The 18,805-nt window shown below is 36.8% G+C and overlaps 1 protein-coding gene across 4 annotated transcripts in view; it reads left to right on the top strand.

Annotated features, from left to right (window-relative positions):
- ABCA5 (ATP binding cassette subfamily A member 5) overlaps positions 1–18,805 on the top strand; it is an 83,879-nt gene that overhangs the window by 25,952 nt on the left and 39,122 nt on the right. For all 4 annotated transcript variants that reach the window (XM_063080797.1, XM_063080799.1, XM_063080798.1 and 1 more), the window contains one exon: positions 1,579–1,637. In XM_063080797.1, the coding sequence (XP_062936867.1) occupies positions 1,579–1,637 (59 nt within the window). The remainder of the gene's footprint in view (positions 1–1,578; positions 1,638–18,805) is intronic.

Below are 18,805 nucleotides of genomic sequence, written 5' to 3'. Positions count from 1 at the left end.
GTGGACGCCGGAGAGGTTTCAGGCCTCTACACTGCAGGGCTGCTGCATGAACCACACTTGGGGCTGCTCCAGTCAGAGCAGCTGGGATGCTAGGAGCAGGTTCCCGAGGGCAGCTGTGCCCCAGGTCTGTCCTCTGGGACAACTCAGTCCTTCTAGTCCTCAGGGTCTGTGATGGGTGGGGCACCCTTCCAGACTTCTCAAATGCCTTTAGAGCTTTTCTCTTATTGTCTTGGCTCTTAACATCTGGCTGCCTCATCACCAAACAAATGTCTTTAGCGATAAGTTTATCTGCTTCACCCTTGCATTTTTCTCTGGCTCTCTGCTTCTGTACCTCATGGCCAGGCTGCAAATTTTCCAAATCTTTATGCTCTGCTTGCCTTTTAAATTCTGGCTTTACATCATGCTTTTGCCCCCATAACTCAGAGTAGGCTGTTAAAAGTAACCATGAAGTTTCTTTAATGCTTTGCTGCTTGGAAATTTCTTCTGCCAAGTGCTCTGGTTCACAAGTCTTAAGTTCCACCTTCCGCAAAGTCCTAGGGCATGGACACAATGCAGCCAAGTGCCTTGCTATTAGCAAGGGTTATCTTTTGTCTAATTCCTGATAAGTTCCTCATTTCTATCTGAGACCTCATCATCCTTTACTGTCCACATTTCTATCAGCATTCTGGTCACAACCATTTAACCAGTCTCAAAAATCTTCCAAACATTCTCTCATCTTTTTCTCTTTTTCTGAATCCTCCAAACTCCTCCAACCTTTGCCCATTACCCAGTTCCAAAGCTGCATCCATATTTTCAAGTGTCTGTATAGCAACACCCCACTCCTGGTACCAATTTTCTGTATTAGTCTGTTTTGTGTTGCCATAACAGAAATACCTGAGATTGGTAATATAGAAAGAACAGAGGTTTATTTGGCTTACAATTCTGGGACAGCTGCATCTGGCACAGGCCTCAGGCTGCTTCTACTCATGGCGGAAAGTGGCAGGCAGCCGGCAGGTACAAGCAGATCACATGACGAGAGGAAGCAACAGAGAGGAAGCCAGAGAGAGAGAGAGAGAGAAGGTGCCAGGGTCTTTTTAAAACAGTGAGCTCTCGCGGGAACTAACAGAGCAAGAACTCACTTATTAATCCCCCCTCCCCCAGGGAGAGCATTAATCCATTCATGAGGGATCTGCCCCATGACTCAGTCAGTTTCCAAGATTGCCACATTGGGGATCAAATTTCCACATGAGTTTTGGAGGGGACAACGCATCCAAACTCCATCGATGTAGATTAATCAGAGTTGAAATGAAATCCATAAATTGTTTGAATCAAATGGTTCATTTATTTTTAGAAGTTGGTTTGGCATGAAAAACGAATGAATGACATTTAAAATGGAGAGCTATACTGTATTTTTCTCTTGTAGCTTCTTAAAAATAATTTTATAGTCATTGTCAACTTTCTTTGGTTTATTGTTTTAATAGGAAGGTGCTTTATTATTATTATTCCTGTTAAATATGATAGCTTTGATAGAAATATTATACCTGTAAACCTACATACTTATTAATTGCTAAATACTTAAAGTAGAAAACTGTTTTTCAGAATCAGTGGTATTCAGAAGACATACAGAAAGAAAGGTGAAAATGTGGAGGCTTTGAGAAGTAAGTAGCTTTTCTAGTTTTCAGTCCATAGTATTAAAGTACAAATGGAAAAACAATTTGCATAGTTTGTGGAAATTTAAACTTCTCTACCATAATTTTCTGTCTTGCCTTTACAAATACTTTCATTTTTTATGTGATTCATATTTATAATAAAACTAACATCAAAGTTGTAAAAGCAAAAAGTATTATCCAGTAAGTTTAAAAATATTCAGCTATTCGAACAAGTCTATGTTCTTTTTCATATTATTATTTTGCATGTGTGCACATATTAATTACTTTTTAAAAAATTATTTTGGCCTAACATAGGTTTTCTCAACAATTACTTTTTTTAAAAGTTCTTTTGGCCTAACATGGGTTTTCTCAACCTGGGCACAACTGAATTTTAGTCCTGATGATTCTTTGTTGTGGGGAGCTGTCCTGAGAATTGTACAATTCAGCATGTGTTGGTGTGTTAGGGTTCTACAGAACCAACATAACACACACACACACAACAAGTGCAAGTGTGGGGCTGGGGAGGTTTTTTTTTAAGGAATTAGCTCATGTGATAGTGGGGGCTGGCAAGTCCAAAATCTGTAGGGCAAGTTGAAACTCAGGAAAGAGTTGAAATTGCAGTCTTGAGTCCAAAATTCTTAGGACAGGCCAATAGGCTGGAAACTCATGCAGAAGTCTATGTTACGTTCTTGAGGCAGAACTCCTTGATGAAACCTGTTTTTTCTCCTAAGGCCATCAACTGATTGAATGAGGTTTACCAATATTATTAAGGGTAACCTTAATTTTACTTAAAGTCAGCTGATTATAAATCTTAATGACATCTATAAAATACCTTCACAGTAACATGTACACAACCGTTTGACCAAACAACTAGGAACCATAGCCTAGCCAGGTTGACACACAAAATTAACCATCACAAGCAGCATCCCTGGCTTCTACCCACTAGATGCTCATAGTAACCCCCTTCCACAAGTTCTGACAATCAAAATGTCTCCAGGACTTGCCAAAGGCAAAATCTCAATCTCTATCCCCCTCCTCCACCCCTGCTTGAGAACCACTGGTCTAACATATACAGGTTGAGTATAATCCAAAAATCCAAAATCCCAAATGCTCCAAAATCCAAAAGTTTTTGAGTACTGACATGATGTAAAAGGAAATTTTCATTGGAGGATTTTGGATTTTTGGATTAGGAATGCTGAACTGGTACGTGTAATGCAGATATTCCAAAATTCAAAAGATATGAAATCCAAAATACTTCTGGTCCTAAGCATTTTAGATAAGGGATAATCAGTTGTATTGACTTTTCTAGATACCTTCATTTTATTATTAGTAGATTTATTATCATAAATTCATTTGTAGTATTTTCATATTATCTTAATAAGGTCTGTAGGATCTGCAGTGTTTTCCCATTTTTATTCCTGAAATTCATTATTTCACTTTTTTTTTTTTCTTTTTTGAGTACTGGTTTATCAGTTAAAAAAAATATTTTTAAAGAACCAATGGTTGGCTTTGTTGACACTCCGTATTATATATTTGTTTTCTATTTCCTTAAGTTTTTCTCTTTATTATTTTCTTGTTGTATCTACTTCTTTTGAATTTTCCCCAGTTCTTGCGATAGATGCATAGATCATTTTCCAATGATTCATTTTAAGTATATAGATTTTCTTCTAAGCGTGGCTTTAGTTTCATTGCCTAAGTCTTGACATATTATTTTCTTTATTCAGTTTTAAATACTTCTTATTTCTACTGTGATTTCTTTTTTGATAATGTTGATTTTCAACTATATGGGGATTTATCTTTTTGTAATAGATTTCTATGTTAATTCCACTCTCAGAGAACATAGTCTTAAGGTTCATTTCAGCATTTGAAATTCGTTGATATTCGATTCACGACCCAGCATTTGATCAATTCTTGTATCTGTTCTGTGTGTATTTACATAGGACATATATTTGGCAGTTGCTGGATATGGTATTCCATATCAGGTCAAGTTTTTAATTGTGCTTTTGAAATCTGTGTTTTTACTGATTTATATTTTTTGTGATATTGCTTCTTCTATTTATTGAGAGAGATGGATTAAAAATAAAAATGTTCAGTTACGATTGTGAATTTTGAGCTTCTGTTGTTGTTTCCCTTTCGCTAAGGACTGAATGATTGTGTCCCCACAAAATTCGTATATGGAGCCTCTAATGCTCATGTGATGGTATTTGGAGGTAAGGGCTCTGGGATGTAATTAGGTCAGTAGGGTAGGACCCTCACGAATGGGATTAGTGCCCTTATAAGAAGAAACACAAGAGAAATCGTCTTTCTCCAACATGTGAAGATACAACAAGAAGGTGGGTATATGCCAGTAGGAAGAGGGCCCTCACCAAACTTAAGACCTGCTGCCACCTTGATTTGTGAACTGGGAGAAATAAATGTTTGTTGTATAAGCCACCCAGTCTATGGTATTTTGTTACAGCAGCTCGAACTAAGGCACCTTTATATTTTTTCAGACCATGCTAGTAGGTACATACTATTAGGATGAGAGTTATAGCTTCCTAATGAGTTGAACCTTTTGTCATTATGAAATATATCTCTAGTAATTTTTTTTTTTTTTTTTTTTTTGCATAAATTCTGCTCTCCTTTTGGCTTGTGTTTACATGGTATATATTTTCCATCCTTATATTTGCAATATTTTTTTGAAGATGTCTCTATTCTAAGTACCAAATAGTTATTGTATTTTAAAATCTGATCCAAAATTGTTTTTCTTTTATTGCGTTGTCTAGTTCATTTGCATTTATTGAGATTATTGCTATATAGGCAAACCTCGTTTTTTTTCGCACTTCACTTTATTGCATTTCACAGATAATTTGTTTTTTTTTTACAAATCGAAATTTTGTGGCACCCCTGTATCAAGCAAGTCTATCAGTGCCATTTTTTTCAGCATCATGTGTTCACTTTGTGTCTCTGTCACATTTTGGTAATTCTCACAATACTTCAAAAAAACTTTTTTGTTATTATTATATTTGTTATGGTAATCCATGATTGGTGATCTTTGATGTTACTATTGTAAATGTTGTGGGGCGCTATAAACCATGCCCAAAGAAGATGGCTAACTTAGATAAATGTTGTATGTGTTTTCACTGCTCCACTGACCAGTGATTCCCCCATCTCTCTCCCTGTCCTTAGGCTTCCCTATTCTATGAGACACAACAATATTGAAATTAGGCCATTTAATAACCCTCAATGGCCTCTAAGTGTTCAAATGAAAGGAAAAGTCACATGGCTTTCATTTTAAATCAGAAGCTAGAAATGATTAAGTTTAGTGAAGAAGGAATTAGAAACGCTGAGATAGGTCAAAAGCTAGGCCTCTTGTACCAAACAGACAAGTTGTGACTGCAAAGGAAAAGTTCTTGAGGAAAATTAAAACTCACTCCAGTGAACACACAAATGATAAGAAAGCAAAATAGTCTTAGTGCTAAAGAGAAAGTTTTAGTGGTCTGAATAGAATATCAAACTACCCACGACATACCGAAGCCTAATCGAGAGTGAAGCCCTTAATCTTCAGTTCTGTGAAGACTGAGAGAGGTGTGAGGAAGCTTCAGAAGTTTGAACTTAGCAGACACTGGTTCATAAGGTTTAAGGAAAGAAGCTGTGTCCATGTCATGAAAGTGCAAGGTGAAGCAGACAAGTACTGATGTAGAAGTTGTAGCAAGCTCTCTAGAAGATCTAGCTGAGATAATTGTTGAAGGTGAGTATACCAAACAACAGATTTTCATTGTAAATGAAACAGCCTTTATGTTGGAAGATGATGCCTTCTAGGATTTTCATAGCTAGGGAGAAGTCAGTGCCTCGTTTCAAAGCTTCAAAGGGCTGGCTGACCCTCTTATTAGGGCCTAATACGTTGAAGCCAGTGTTCATTTACCATTCTAAATATCCTAGGGCCCATAATAATTATGCTAAATCTACTCTGCCTGTGCTCTATAAATGGAATAGCAAAGCCTGGATGACAGCACATCTGTTTACAGCATGATTTACTGAATATTTTAAGCCCACTATTGAAACCTACTGCTCAGAAAAAAAGATTCTTTGAAAATATTACTGCTTATTGACAGTACACCTGGTTACCCATGAGCTCTGATGGAGATGTACAAAGAGATTAATATTTTCATGCCTGTTGATACAACATTTTGTAGCCCATGGATTAGGGAATAATTTTGGCTTTCAAGTTTTAATATTTAAGAAATACATTTTGTGAGGTTTTAGCTGCCATGGATAGTGATTCCTCTGATGGAGCTGGGCAAAGTACATTGAAAACCTTTAAAGGATTCATTATTCTAGGTGCTTTTAGGAACATATGTGATTCATGGGAGGAGGTAAAAATATCAACATTAACAGGAGTTTGGAAGAAGCTGATTCCAGTCCTTATGGATGATTTTGAGGGGTTCTGGAATTCAGTGGAGGACATAACTGCTGATGTGTTAATAGCAAGAGAAGTACAATTAAAAGTGGAGCCTGAAGATGTGACTGAACTGCTGCAATCTCATAAAAAACTAATAGACGAGGAGTTGATTCTTATGGATTAGCAAAGTGGTTTCTTGAGATGGAATCTACTGGTGAAAGCTGTGAACATTGTTGAAATGACAGCAAAGTTTAGAATATTACATAAACTTAGTTGCTAAAGCAGCTGCATGGTTTGAGAAGATTGAGTCCAATTTTGAGAGAAGTTTTACTGCAGTTAAAATGCTATCAAATAGCATCACATGCTGCAGAGAAATCTTTTGTGAAAGAGTCAGTGGATATGGCAAACTTCATTTTTCTATTATTTTAAGAAATTGCCACAGCCACCCCAAGATTTCAGCAGCCATAACCCTGATCAGTCAGCAGCCATCAACATTGTACTACCCAAATTTCCATAGAATCAAACTTAGTCAGAATCCTGTTAGGCTTTTTTTTTTTTTTGGTAGAGTTTGAACTGATTCTAAAATTTATATGAGAATGTAAACAACCTAGAATAGCCAAACAACTTTGAAAAAAAAAGAACAAAGTTGGAGGACTAGCATTAATGATCTTGTTTCAAGACTTCATATAAATGCTGTAGAATCAAGATAATATACTTTTGGCATAAAAACAACAGAAAATACATCAATGAAATAGAACAGAGAGTACAGAAATAGACCTATAAAACTGATAACTGATATCCAACAAAGTTGTGAAGAATTAACTGAAAGATAGACTTTTTAACAAATGTTGAAACAATTACTTATCCATATCTAAACAACAGAAAACGAAACAACAAAAACCAGAATAAAGTGAACTTTTGTCCACTTGGGGCACCGTATACAAACACTAATGTATCATACACCTAAATGTAAAACCTAAAACAAAACTTCAGGAACAAAAAATATAAATCAGTTGACACCTTGGATTGGACAAAAGTGTTTTATATATGACACCAAAATCACATACCATAAAATAACTAATTGTTAATTGTACTGTCAAAATTAAAATGTCTTTTGCTCTTTGTAAGACACTGTTGAAGGAATGAAAAAACAAACCATGTACTTACACATGAATGCTCATTGCAAATTTACTTGTATAACGAGAAACTGGAAACAATCCAAATATATATCAGCAGATGAATGGATAAATCAAGTTTGGTTATCCATACAATGGAATGCTATTCAACAGTGAAAATGAGTGGACTGTTAATACGAGGGTGCTTTAAAAAGTTCATGGGAAAAATAGAATTAGAAGGTAATACGAATCTTTTCAGGAACTTTTTGAAGTACTGTTCTGCATGCTACAAACATGGATGAATCTCAAAATAATTCAAAGTGAAAGAAGCTAGACATAAAGAGTACATACTATATAATTCCATTTATATAAAATTATAGAAAAACAAGCTATAGTGGAAGAAAGCAGATCAATGGTTGTCTGGAGACAGTTGGGGGTGGGTGGGAAGAGGCAGGGGGAGAAATTTAAAGGAGAATCCAGAACTTCTTATGGGAAATATAGATTAAATATGTTTATCTTGATAATGGTGATGGTTTTATGACTGAATATGCATGTCAAAACTTAAGAAATTTTTTACTTCACATATGTATACTTTGTTCTGTGTCAACCATACCTCAATAGTGCTGTTTAAACAATTAAGTGATTAGATATGTGTTTAGCTTCTGAGCTCTTTTCTCTTCCACTGGTCTGTGTTCCTATTATACTGTTACAGTTAGTCTTGATTACTTTAAATATTGTATTTTGGGCCCTTTACAATCCTATGTAAATTTTTGGATCGGCTTGTCAATTTTCACAGTGTGTGTGTTTTGGTGAGTTGTGGATTTTCAAGGAATTTGTCCATTTCATTTAAATTGCCAAAATTGGTTGCTACAGGTTGTTTGTAATAATTTCTTTTTATCTTTTTAATGTCTGTAGAATCTTCAATTATGTCCTTTTTTAAATATATTTAGCAATTGCATTTCTTTTTTTTTTTTTTCTTATAGGTCTTGCAATGTGTGTATAATGTTATTAATCTTTTCTAGGATTCAACTTTTGGCTCTGTTGATTTTCTCTATCATAGTTTACTTTGCATGTTATTGATTTATATTAATATCTTTGTTGTTATTACTACTGTCTTTGGGTTTAATTTGTTTTGCTTCTTCTAGCATTATAAACCACCCTAAAGCTTAATGGTTTAAGGAAACAACTCTTTTACTATGCCTAAGCAGTCTGGTTTGTCTGGGAAGTTCTTCAGTTACCTTGTGGATTAGCTGGGACTGGATGGTGCCTTAGCATGACCTAACATAATTGGCTGTTTACAGGCTGATTCCTCTAGTGGGCCATGGGTAGGGTTATTTGCATCCATTTCACATGATCTCTAATCCTTCAATAGCCTACCTGAACCAGAAGCAATTCAGTATTTTTTATTATGCCATTTTTCACTCTCCCTCATTAGCTTCTTAGTTATATATGTCTTTTATTTTTTTATTATTATTATTTTTTTTAATAACAGCAGCCAGCACTGAGGACTTCAGTAATAAGTATTCTATGTGTGCTGATTCATTTATTTTTTAAATTTTATTTATTTTTTCCTTAATTTAATTTTGTCGATATACAATGTGGTTGATTATTGTGGCGCATTACCGAAACCTACCTCCCTCCACCCTCTCCCCCCTCCCTCCCAACAATGTCCTTTCTGTTTGCTTGTCGTATCAACTTCAAGGAATTATAGTTGTTATGTCTCTCCCCACCCTCCCCGGTTTGTGTGTGTGTGTGTGTGTGTGTGTGTGTGTGTGTGTGTGTGTGTGTGTGTGTGTGTGTGTGTGTGTGTCTGTGTGTGTGAATTTATCTATTTTTAGCTCCCACCAATAAGTGAGAACATGTGGTATTTCTCTTTCTGTGCCTGACTTGTTTCACTTAATATAATTCTCTCAAGGTCCATCCATGTTGTTGCAAATGGCAGTATTTCATTCGTTTTTATAGCTGAGTAGTATTCCATTGTGTAGATATACCACATTTTCCGTATCCACTCATCCGATGATGGACATTTGGGCTGGTTCCAACTCTTGGCTATTGTAAAGAGTGCTGCGATGAACATTGGGGAACAGGTATACCTTTGACTTGATGATTTCCATTCCTCTGGGTATATTCCCAGCAGTGGGATAGCTGGGTCGTATGGTAGATCTATCTGCAATTGTTTGAGGAACCTCCATACCATTTTCCATAGAGGCTGCACCATTTTGCAGTCCCACCAACAATGTATGAGAGTTCCTTTTTCTCCGCAACCTTGCAAGCATTTATTGTTCAGAGTCTTTTGGATTTTAGCCATCCTAACTGGGGTGAGATGGTATCTCAGTGTGGTTTTGATTTGCATTTCCCGGATGCTGAGTGATGTTGAGCATTTTTTCATATGTCTGTTGGCCATTTGTATATCTTCCTTAGAGAAATGCCTACTTAGCTCTTTTGCCCATTTTTTAATTGGGTTGCTTGTTTTTTTCTTGTAAAGTTGTTTCAGTTCCTTGTATATTCTGGATATTAATCCTTTGTCAGATGTATATTTTGCAAATATTTTCTCCCACTCTGTTGGTTGTCTTTTAACTCTGTTAATTGTTTCTTTTGCTGTGCAGAAGCTCTTTAGTTTGATATAATCGCATTTGTTTATTTTTCCTTTGGTTGCCCGTGCTTTGGGGGTCGTATTCATGAAGTCTGTGTCCAGTCCTATTTCCTGAAGTGTTTCTCCAATGTTTTCTTTAAGAAGTTGTATTGTTTCAGGGTGTATGTTTAATTCTTTAATCCATTTTGAGTTGACTTTAGTGTATGGTGAAAGGTGTGGGTCTAGTTTCATTCTCCTGCATATCGATATCCAGTTTTCCCAGCACCATTTGCTAAAGAGGCAGTCTCTTCCCCAGTGTATAGGCTTGGTGCCTTTGTCAAAGATCAGATGGCTGTAGGTGTGTGGGTTGATTTCTGGGTTCTCTATTCTATTCCATTGATCAGTGTGTCTGTTTTTATGCCAGTACCATACTGTTTTGGTTATTATAGCTTTGTAGTATAGCTTAAAGTCAGGTAGTGTTATGCCTCCAGCTTTATTTTTTTTGCTCAGCGTTGTGTTGGCTATGCGTGATCTTTTGTTTTTCCATATAAATGTCTGGATAGTTCTTTCCATTTCTGAGAAAAATGTCTTTGGAATTTTGATGGGGATTGCATTAAATTTGTATATCACTTTGGGTAGTATGGACATTTTCACTATGTTGATTCTTCCAATCCAAGAGCATGGGATATCTTTCCATCTTCTTGTATCCTCTCTAATTTCTCTCAGCAGTGGTTTGTAGTTCTCATTATAGAGATTTTTCACCTCCTTGGTTAACTCAATTCCTAAGTATTTTATTTTTTTGGTGGCTATTGTAAATGGGCAGGCTTTCTTGATTTCTCGTTCTGCATGTTCACTATTGGAGAATAGAAATGCTACTGATTTTTGTGTGTTGATTTTGTATCCTGCTACTGTGCTGAAGTCATTTATCACCTCCAAGAGTTTTTTTGTAGAGGCTTTAGGCTGTTCGATATATAGGATCATGTCATCTGCAAACAGGGACAGTTTGACTTCATCTTTTCCAATCTGGATGCCCTTTATTTCATCTCTTCTCTGATTGCTCTGGCTATGTTGAATAGGAGTGGTGAGAGTGGGCATCCTTGTCTAGTTCCTGTTCTTAAAGGAAAAGCTTTCAGCTTTTCCCCATTCAGGATGATATTGTCAGTGGGTTTATCATATATGGCTTTAATTATGTTGAGATACTTTCCCTGTATACCTAACTTTTAGAGGGTCTTTGTCATGAATGAGTGTTGAATTTTATCAAATGCTTTTTCAGCATCTATAGAGATGATCATATGGTCCTTTTGTTTCATTTTATTAATATGGTGTATAACATTTATTGATTTGCGTATGTTGAACCAACCTTGCATCCCTGGGATGAATCCCACTTGATCGTGGTGAATAATTTTACGTATGTGTTGCTGTATTCTGTTTGCTAGTATTTTATTGAGGATTTTTGCATCTATATTCATCAAGGATATTGGCCTGTAGCTTTCTTTTTTGGTTATATCTTTACCTGGTTTTGGTATCAGGATGATGTTTGCTTCATAGAATGAGTTTGGGAGATTTGCGTCCGTTTCAATCTTTTGGAATAGTTTGTAAAGAATCGGTGTCAATTCTTCTTTGAATGTTTGGTAAAATTCTGCTGTGAATCCATCTGGTCCTGGGCTTTTCTTTGTTGGGAGCTTTATGATAACAGCTTCAATCTCTTTTATTGTTATTGGTCTGTTCAGATTTTCTACATCTTCATGGCTCAGTTTTGGAAGCTTGTGTGTGTCCAGAAATTTATCCATTTCCTCCAGATTTTCAAACTTGTTGGCGTATAGTTGTTTATACTAGTCTCGAATGATTCCTTGTATTTCAGATGAATCAGTTGTAATATTGCCTTTTTCATTTCTAATTTTTGTTATTTGAATTTTCTCTCTTCTTTGTTTTTGTTAGCCATGCTAATGGTTTGTCCATTTTATTTATCTTTTCAAAAAACCAACTTTTTGATTCATTGATCTTTTGTATTGTTTTTTGGGTTTCTATTTCATTAAGTTCTGCTCTGACCTTAATGATTTCTTTCTGTCTGCTAACTTTAGGTTTTGATTGTTCTTGTTTTTCTAGATCTTTAAGGTGAAGTGTTAGGTTGTTCACTTGCCATCTTTCCATTCTTCTGAGGTGAGCATTTAATGCAATAAATTTCCCCCTTAATACTGCTTTTGCAGTATCCCACAGGTTTTGGTATGATGTATCATTATTTTCCTTAGTTTCAGTAAATTTTTTGATTTCCTGCTTGATTTCTTCTTGGACCCATATGTCATTAAGTAAAATGCTGTTTAATTTCCATGTGTTTGTATAGCTTCCAGAATTTCGTTTGTTATTGATTTCTAGTTTTAATCCATTATGGTCTGAGAAAATACATGGGATAATTCCAATTTTTTTGAATTTGTTGAGACTTGATTTATGACCTAATATGTGATCTATCCTGGAGAATGATCCATGTGCTGATGAGAAGAATGAATATTCTGAGGTTGTTGGATGGAATGTTCTGTAGATATCTGCCAAGTCCAATTGGTCTAGAGTATTGTTTAGATCATGTGTTTCTCTGCTGATTCTTTGCCTAGATGATGTGTCCAATATTGACAGTGGGGTGTTCAGGTCCCCTGCTATTATGGTATTAGTGTCTATTTCCTTCTTTAGGTCTAATAGAGTTTGTTTTATAAATCTGGCTGCTCCAACAGTGGGTGCGTACATATTTATGATTGTTATGTCTTATTGATGGATCAGTCCTTTTATCATTACGTAGTGTCCCTCATTGTCTCTTTTTATGGTTTTTAGTTTAAAGTCTTCTTTGTCAGATATAAGAATAGCTGCTTCAGCTCGTTTTCCTTTTCCGTTTGCATGGTAAATCTTTTTCCATCCTTTCACTCTTAGTCTATGTGAGTCTTTATGGGTGAGGTGAGTCTCTTGAAGGCAGCATATAGTTAGGTCCTCCTTTGTAATCCATTCAGCCAGTCTGTTTCTTTTGATTGGGGATTTTAAGCCTTTTACATTAAGAGTTGTTATTGAATAGTGTTGATTTATTCCTAGCATTTTGTTGATTGTTGTTTGGTTGTCTTAGGTGTCTTTTGTTCCTTGCTTTCTGATTTACTGTTTGTTTTCTGTGTTTGTTGGTTCCTTAGGTTGTCAATAGCCTTTTCGTTTGTTTGTTTTTTCTTCATGAATGCCATTTTTATTATACTAGTGGGTTTAGATTTTTCTTGTGTTTTTATGGCTGTGGTAGTTATTTTTCAGGAACCAAACCCAGTACTCCCTTGAGAATTACTTGTAAGGGTGGTCGTGTGGTGGTGAACTCCCGCAGTTTTTGTTTGTCTGAGAAATATACTATTTGCCCTCCATTTCTGAAAGATAGCCTTGCAGGGTAGAGTATTCTTGGCTGACAATCTGTGTCATTTAGTATTTTGAATATATCATCTCATTTCTTTCTGGCTTTTTGGGTTTGTGATGAAAAGTCTGATGTTAGCCTGATTGGGGCTCCCTTATAGGTGATTTGACGCTTCTCTCTTGCAGCTTTTAAGATTCTCTCTTTGTCTTTGAGTTTTGCCAATTTGACTATAACATGTCTTGGAGAAGACCTTTTTGGGTTGAATACGTTTGGAGATCTTTGAGCTTCCTGGATCTGAAGATCTGTGATTTTTCCTATTCTGCCACTATTTTGTTGAATATGTTTTCAATGCAGTCTCCTTTTTCCTCCCCTTCTGGAATACCCATGACTCGGATATTTGAGCGCTTAAGGTTGTCTGATATCTCTCTCAGATTTTCTTCAATGTCTTTGATTCTTTTTTCTTTCTTTTTGTCTGCTTGTGTTATTTCAAACAGGCCATCTTCAAGTTCAGAGGTTCTCTCTTCAACTTCGACAAGCCTGCTGGTTAAGCTCTCCGTTGTGTTTTCTATTTCGCTGAATAACTTCTTCAGTTCGGCAAGTTCTGCTACATTTTTTTTCAGGGCATTGATTTCCTTGTACATTTCCTCTTTCAGGTCCTGTATACTTTTCCTCATTTCATCATGATGTCTAGCTGAGTTTTCTTGTATCTCATTCAGTTTCCTTAGAATTATCACTCGAAATTCCTTGTCAGTCATTTCAAGGGCTTCTTGTTCTATAGGATCTAGAGCTTGAGATTTATTATCTTTTGGTGGTGTACTTTCTTGATTTTTCATATTTCTGGTATCTTTCCTTTGATGTTTATTCATTGTGGCAGGGGGTTTCACAGTCCACACGTTTGACACTATTGACTGTCTAAGATGTTGCTGTGGTTGCCAATTTGGTATCGCTACCTCAGTGACTCCCTGTTCCGTGTGCTCTGGTCTGGCTGCTGGGATGCACCGAGGCACCGCAGAGCGTGTGGTCTCTGCAGAGCTTCCCCTTCCCCTGCAGGATGTCTCCGTATTCTGTGTGCACTGGGCTGGGCTAGGAGTGAACCCGGGTGGCGGCAGTGAAGCCTACCTGTTGGATCTCACAGTGGTGGCCCCGCAGGGCATGTGGTTTCCGTGGAGCTTCTGCCTCTCCCGCTGGACATCTCCCTGTCCCGGCTGCGGGTTGATTCACTTCCAGCTCCAGGGACGGGCGGGTTGGGGTGGGGGGTCAGAAGCTGTGGTCACCGTTGCAGCCCGGGGTGACACACGCCGGCTCAGGCCTCCATGTTTCCACGTCTGCTGCTGTGGCTGCGATGCAGACTGCGGCGCACCACGAGTCATGCGCACGCGTTGGGGGAAGATTCCTGGTTCTCGGCAGGGTAAAGACACCCTTTTGAAGCCGTTCCTTTGTGCCGATTCTGCTACAGCTGCACCTGGCGCGGGCCTCAGACTGCTTCTACTCCTGGAGGAAAAGAGGCAGGCAGCTGTCCTCTTCCGCCATCTTGACCTCCCAGGGGCTTCCAGACTCCTCCTCGGTCAGTCATATAACGAAGCTTGCTGTGGATTAAGTTTGATGACCCAGGATACCTGTGGCTCCCGGGGCTACCCCGCGGGCCGAGCCGGAGCAGCTCCGCACTTTCGCCGCGGAGAAAGACAATAGACGGCCGCTCCTCCGGTGGCGGTGGCAGCGGCGGCGGTGGCAGAAAAAGCAAATCTTAAAACTGAGGTGAAAAGATAAATTACCTCGAGGTCCAGATGTCAAATGTTCCCCCCAAGAACTCGGTTCACGGCAATAGAGGGCGGGAGGCGGCGGCCAAAGGTGCGCACCGGTCCCTGCATCCCGCCGATAGTCCCTCTCCGACTCTCAGATCTACGTATGTCTTTTTAGAGTAATTATCTGAGATGTTATGTATCTCTGATTATTGACTTAAAAAGTAGTACTTTACCATTCCCCAGATAAGGAGGGCCAGGACCTTACTTTTGTCTCTTCCGTCTTCAGTACTATTGTTGTCATGTACTTTAATCCTACATGTATTTTAAACCAAAGATAATGTTATTTTTTTTTAAAAGGCAGTTCATTTAGATTTATCTATATATTTACCACATTATTTATTTTCATTAGTTACTCCAACTGATCTTCCATCTAGGATAATTTTCCTTCTGCATGAAGAACTTTTAGTATTTCCTTTAATGCAGATCTGTCAATAATACATTCAGGTTTTGTTTGAAAATACTTTTTTGTTTTCACCTTCAGTTATGAAGGGTATTTCTGTGAGTGTATAATTTTAAGCTTGGAAGTAACTTTCTTTTAGCCCTTTAAAATGTAATTCTTTTTTTATCTTCTTGTTTCCATTGTTTTGGTTGCAAAGAGAGCTGTCAGTTTTATTATTGCTATGTTGTTTATATACCTTTTCCCTGGCTGTTTTTAAAGATCTTTTTGTGTTTTTTTTAGTTTTATACAATGTCACTACACCATGCTTTGGTGTTTTATTGTTTGTTTGCTTGCTTTTACATTTATTCTGCTTTTGTTGTATGCTTCTTGAATCTGTGGCTTGATGTCTTTTTTCTGTTTCAGAAAATTATCAGCCATTTGTTTGTTAGTATTCTGTCCTGCTTTCCCTTTTCTTTCACTTTAGGATTATTAGTACATGTGACACCTTTTCATTTTATCCCATTTGTCTTTTATTCTCTAATCTGAATTGCTTATTCTTTTGTCTGTGTGCTGTAGTCTAGATTTTTTTCTTTTATTGTTATTCACTAATTTTTTTCTTTAGTTGGATCTAATTTTCAAAAGATAAACTATCTTTTGAAATTTTAATTTCATTTCTCTTTTCCAGTTTTTGTCTTTTCACTTTGTTTTTTATAGTTTCTAGTTGTTTGCCAACATTCTCTTGTGAACATGATAACATTTAAAAATCTTTGTTGTGTGGTGCCAATGTCTGCATCTCCAGTAGATCTGTTTCTATTGTCTGTCGTTTCTTTTGGTGTTTGGCCTCATCTTGCCTTCTTCCTGGTTATTTTTGACTGAATACTGCATGTTGCATATGAACAATTGTAGAGATTATTTGATACCTGAGTGATGTGATCTTGAACTACAGAGGATTTACCTTTGCTTGTGGTCTACAGCTCTGGGGATACTAGCAATCCCAGATCTCCTTCATCCAATCAGGGACTGAAATGACTTGCAGCTGGGTTTTTGTCTCTGTGAGGGCCAGTGTACTTTTGATTTACCTTTACTCCTAAGATTTAGTCCTTGGAAGTCCCAATGAAAAGCTTGAGTGGCTTACTAAGGTCTCTCTTCCTTGGCAGTCCCTGAATCCCATTTTGTGTTTCCTCAGTTTTTTGTCTCTTCAAAACTCTGCTCAGCCTATTTTCTACTCTACTGTTACTTTTGCTTTTAGAATTGGCAGCATCCTAGCCTTTCTCCTTCTCCATATTTTTACCCCATAGTCTTCCATTCTAGCCATCCAATGCCTTCAAACAAATGACTGTTTTGAATTTTGAATTACAGTATAAATTGTAGTATCAGTAGATTATGTTGAACTCTCAGATTATTGAGAACAGGGAAGAACCCAAAGGTAGGGACCTTTATTTAACATCTTCACCCATAATAAGGAAAGGCTTTGTTCTATGTACATGCCTGATTTCATGCTTTCAGGGATGATAAAAAAAGGGCATATGGTTCTCAACCATCTTTCTCTGTTCCTAGATTGAAGGGAATTGTGTGATGTATGCTTTCTGAGGAATTTTTATACTAAAAGACATATGACTCCAGTGTGAAAGCCTTTTCCTAACTCTTGCCCTCTTGCTTAGGGATTGAACCCTGATAGTAGTACTTTAATACTCCATGACATATGAATTGACATCTTTATAGATTTGTTGAAAGTAAATCTGTCATAAAGAAGATGAATTTCATTTCTTGTAATCAAAAGTATTATAGTATATGTACTAACTAAAGATAAGATCACAGCATTTGTTCTAGAAACCATTTGGTCCTCACTAATGTTTCTCCCTTGTATCAGAGCTCCATGAAAAGCATGCTTCTGACCTAGAAAGCATAGATAAGTAAAGTTGGAGGATGATGCTTACCTTTTGAGATGGTTTTTGAATTTTTAATGGCTGGCTTCAGTGACTGTAAGCAATTTTTTTATGTGGATCAGTATATAGGTGAAATACTGTCTCACAAAACAGCTGCTGGGCACTTACTTTAATATAAGACCCACATGTGATACGATTACTTTTCTCGGTTGATAGCAAAGGGAGGAGTTGATCAATTCATCCAACAGGTAGACTTAAAGCAACAGAGAAATTCTAGAATGTCTACTGCCATTCTTGGTTGTTAGTCATAGGCAGGAATGGAAGCTAAGTGGGAGTTCAGAGTAACTTTGTTATTTAAAGCCCAAGAATATCTAGGGGGAAAGCATCCCTGATCTTTACCTTTAGCGAGAAGGAGAATCAGGGTGTTTTCTGAGTTACAAAGTTATTGGGTCAAAAGGCATGGTGGGCTATATTCAGGATGACAGATTCTAACTTTTGTTTGTGGTGGTATGGAGCTGGAGAAATAACTGTTTAAAACCACTACACTGACCAGGAGTTAGAGGATGGGATCTTCCAAAAGAGAAATACTTAATCCTTTAAACATGGTAGTTATGCCTTTTCTTTGAGTAGCTCATGGATATCCTTCTTCCTAACTCAGTGTATGCCATGATATCCCAGGATTTGTCACCTATATCATGACACTTTATTGATTTATTGCTCTTCCTCATTTCATATACAAAGAAAATATCAGAAAATGAACCTTAAATGTGTCCAGATTATAGAACACATTTGAGTTTATTTATGTGTAAACATAGCATCAGTCTGACTTTGCTTTTAATTTTCTGTGAAGTAACTATTATGCCTCAAAAGGACACTTTACTAAGCTGTGTCAATTCAAACTTTTGTATATGGAGGTATGGGCAGTTTTACCAATGTGTCACTTTTTGCTCCTTTGAGATTATTATATTCATGGACTTGCCTTGGGTTTCTTCTTGCATCCTCAGCTGTACATATGAGATTCTATGTATGCTTGCTTGCCGTTTTTCTTCCTTTTAACTTGGAGTACTGGCCTTGGGATGTGAAACTTTTTCCTTATTGTTTTATATTTTAGCCTTCTTAGCCTAGTTTCTTGACTAATGCCTTTCTGTTTCATCATTTCAGATACCTATCCTGTCTTCCTTCAGTCATTTACACATCTATCCAGTGATATTTCTTCACAAAATTCCTTCAGTCATTTACACATCCATCCAGTGATATTTCTTAACAAAATTTAACCTTTCAAGAATTCACTTAGCTTTAACTGTATCATTGGTTAATTTCAAGTTTTTTAGCAGTGTTTTTAACATGCCTATAAATAACCTTGGGACTGAATTCTTATTTAATTCTCTTGGAAATTTACAAAAGTTGGTACACAGAAAACCCCCAAATATTTTGTGTACCCTCAAATATGACTGTATGAACAAATAAAGTTTATTTTTCTTATTTTTCTTACTGTTTATACCATTGACCATTGACTATAATAAAGAAGCTATTTTACCTGCCATAAAATATGCTGGTAATTTAAAATATGTCTTTAGATTTATTTCCTTACTTCAATTTAGCTCTAATAATATGAATTATATTGCATAGCTGAGCAGAAATAAAAATTACAACTGAGTTTTTTCCCCCAATCTAG

Source organism: Cynocephalus volans, chromosome 16, assembly GCF_027409185.1.
Source record: "Cynocephalus volans isolate mCynVol1 chromosome 16, mCynVol1.pri, whole genome shotgun sequence".
Classification (NCBI taxonomy): domain Eukaryota; kingdom Metazoa; phylum Chordata; class Mammalia; order Dermoptera; family Cynocephalidae; genus Cynocephalus; species Cynocephalus volans.
This window is presented reverse-complemented; position numbering and strand designations above follow the sequence as displayed.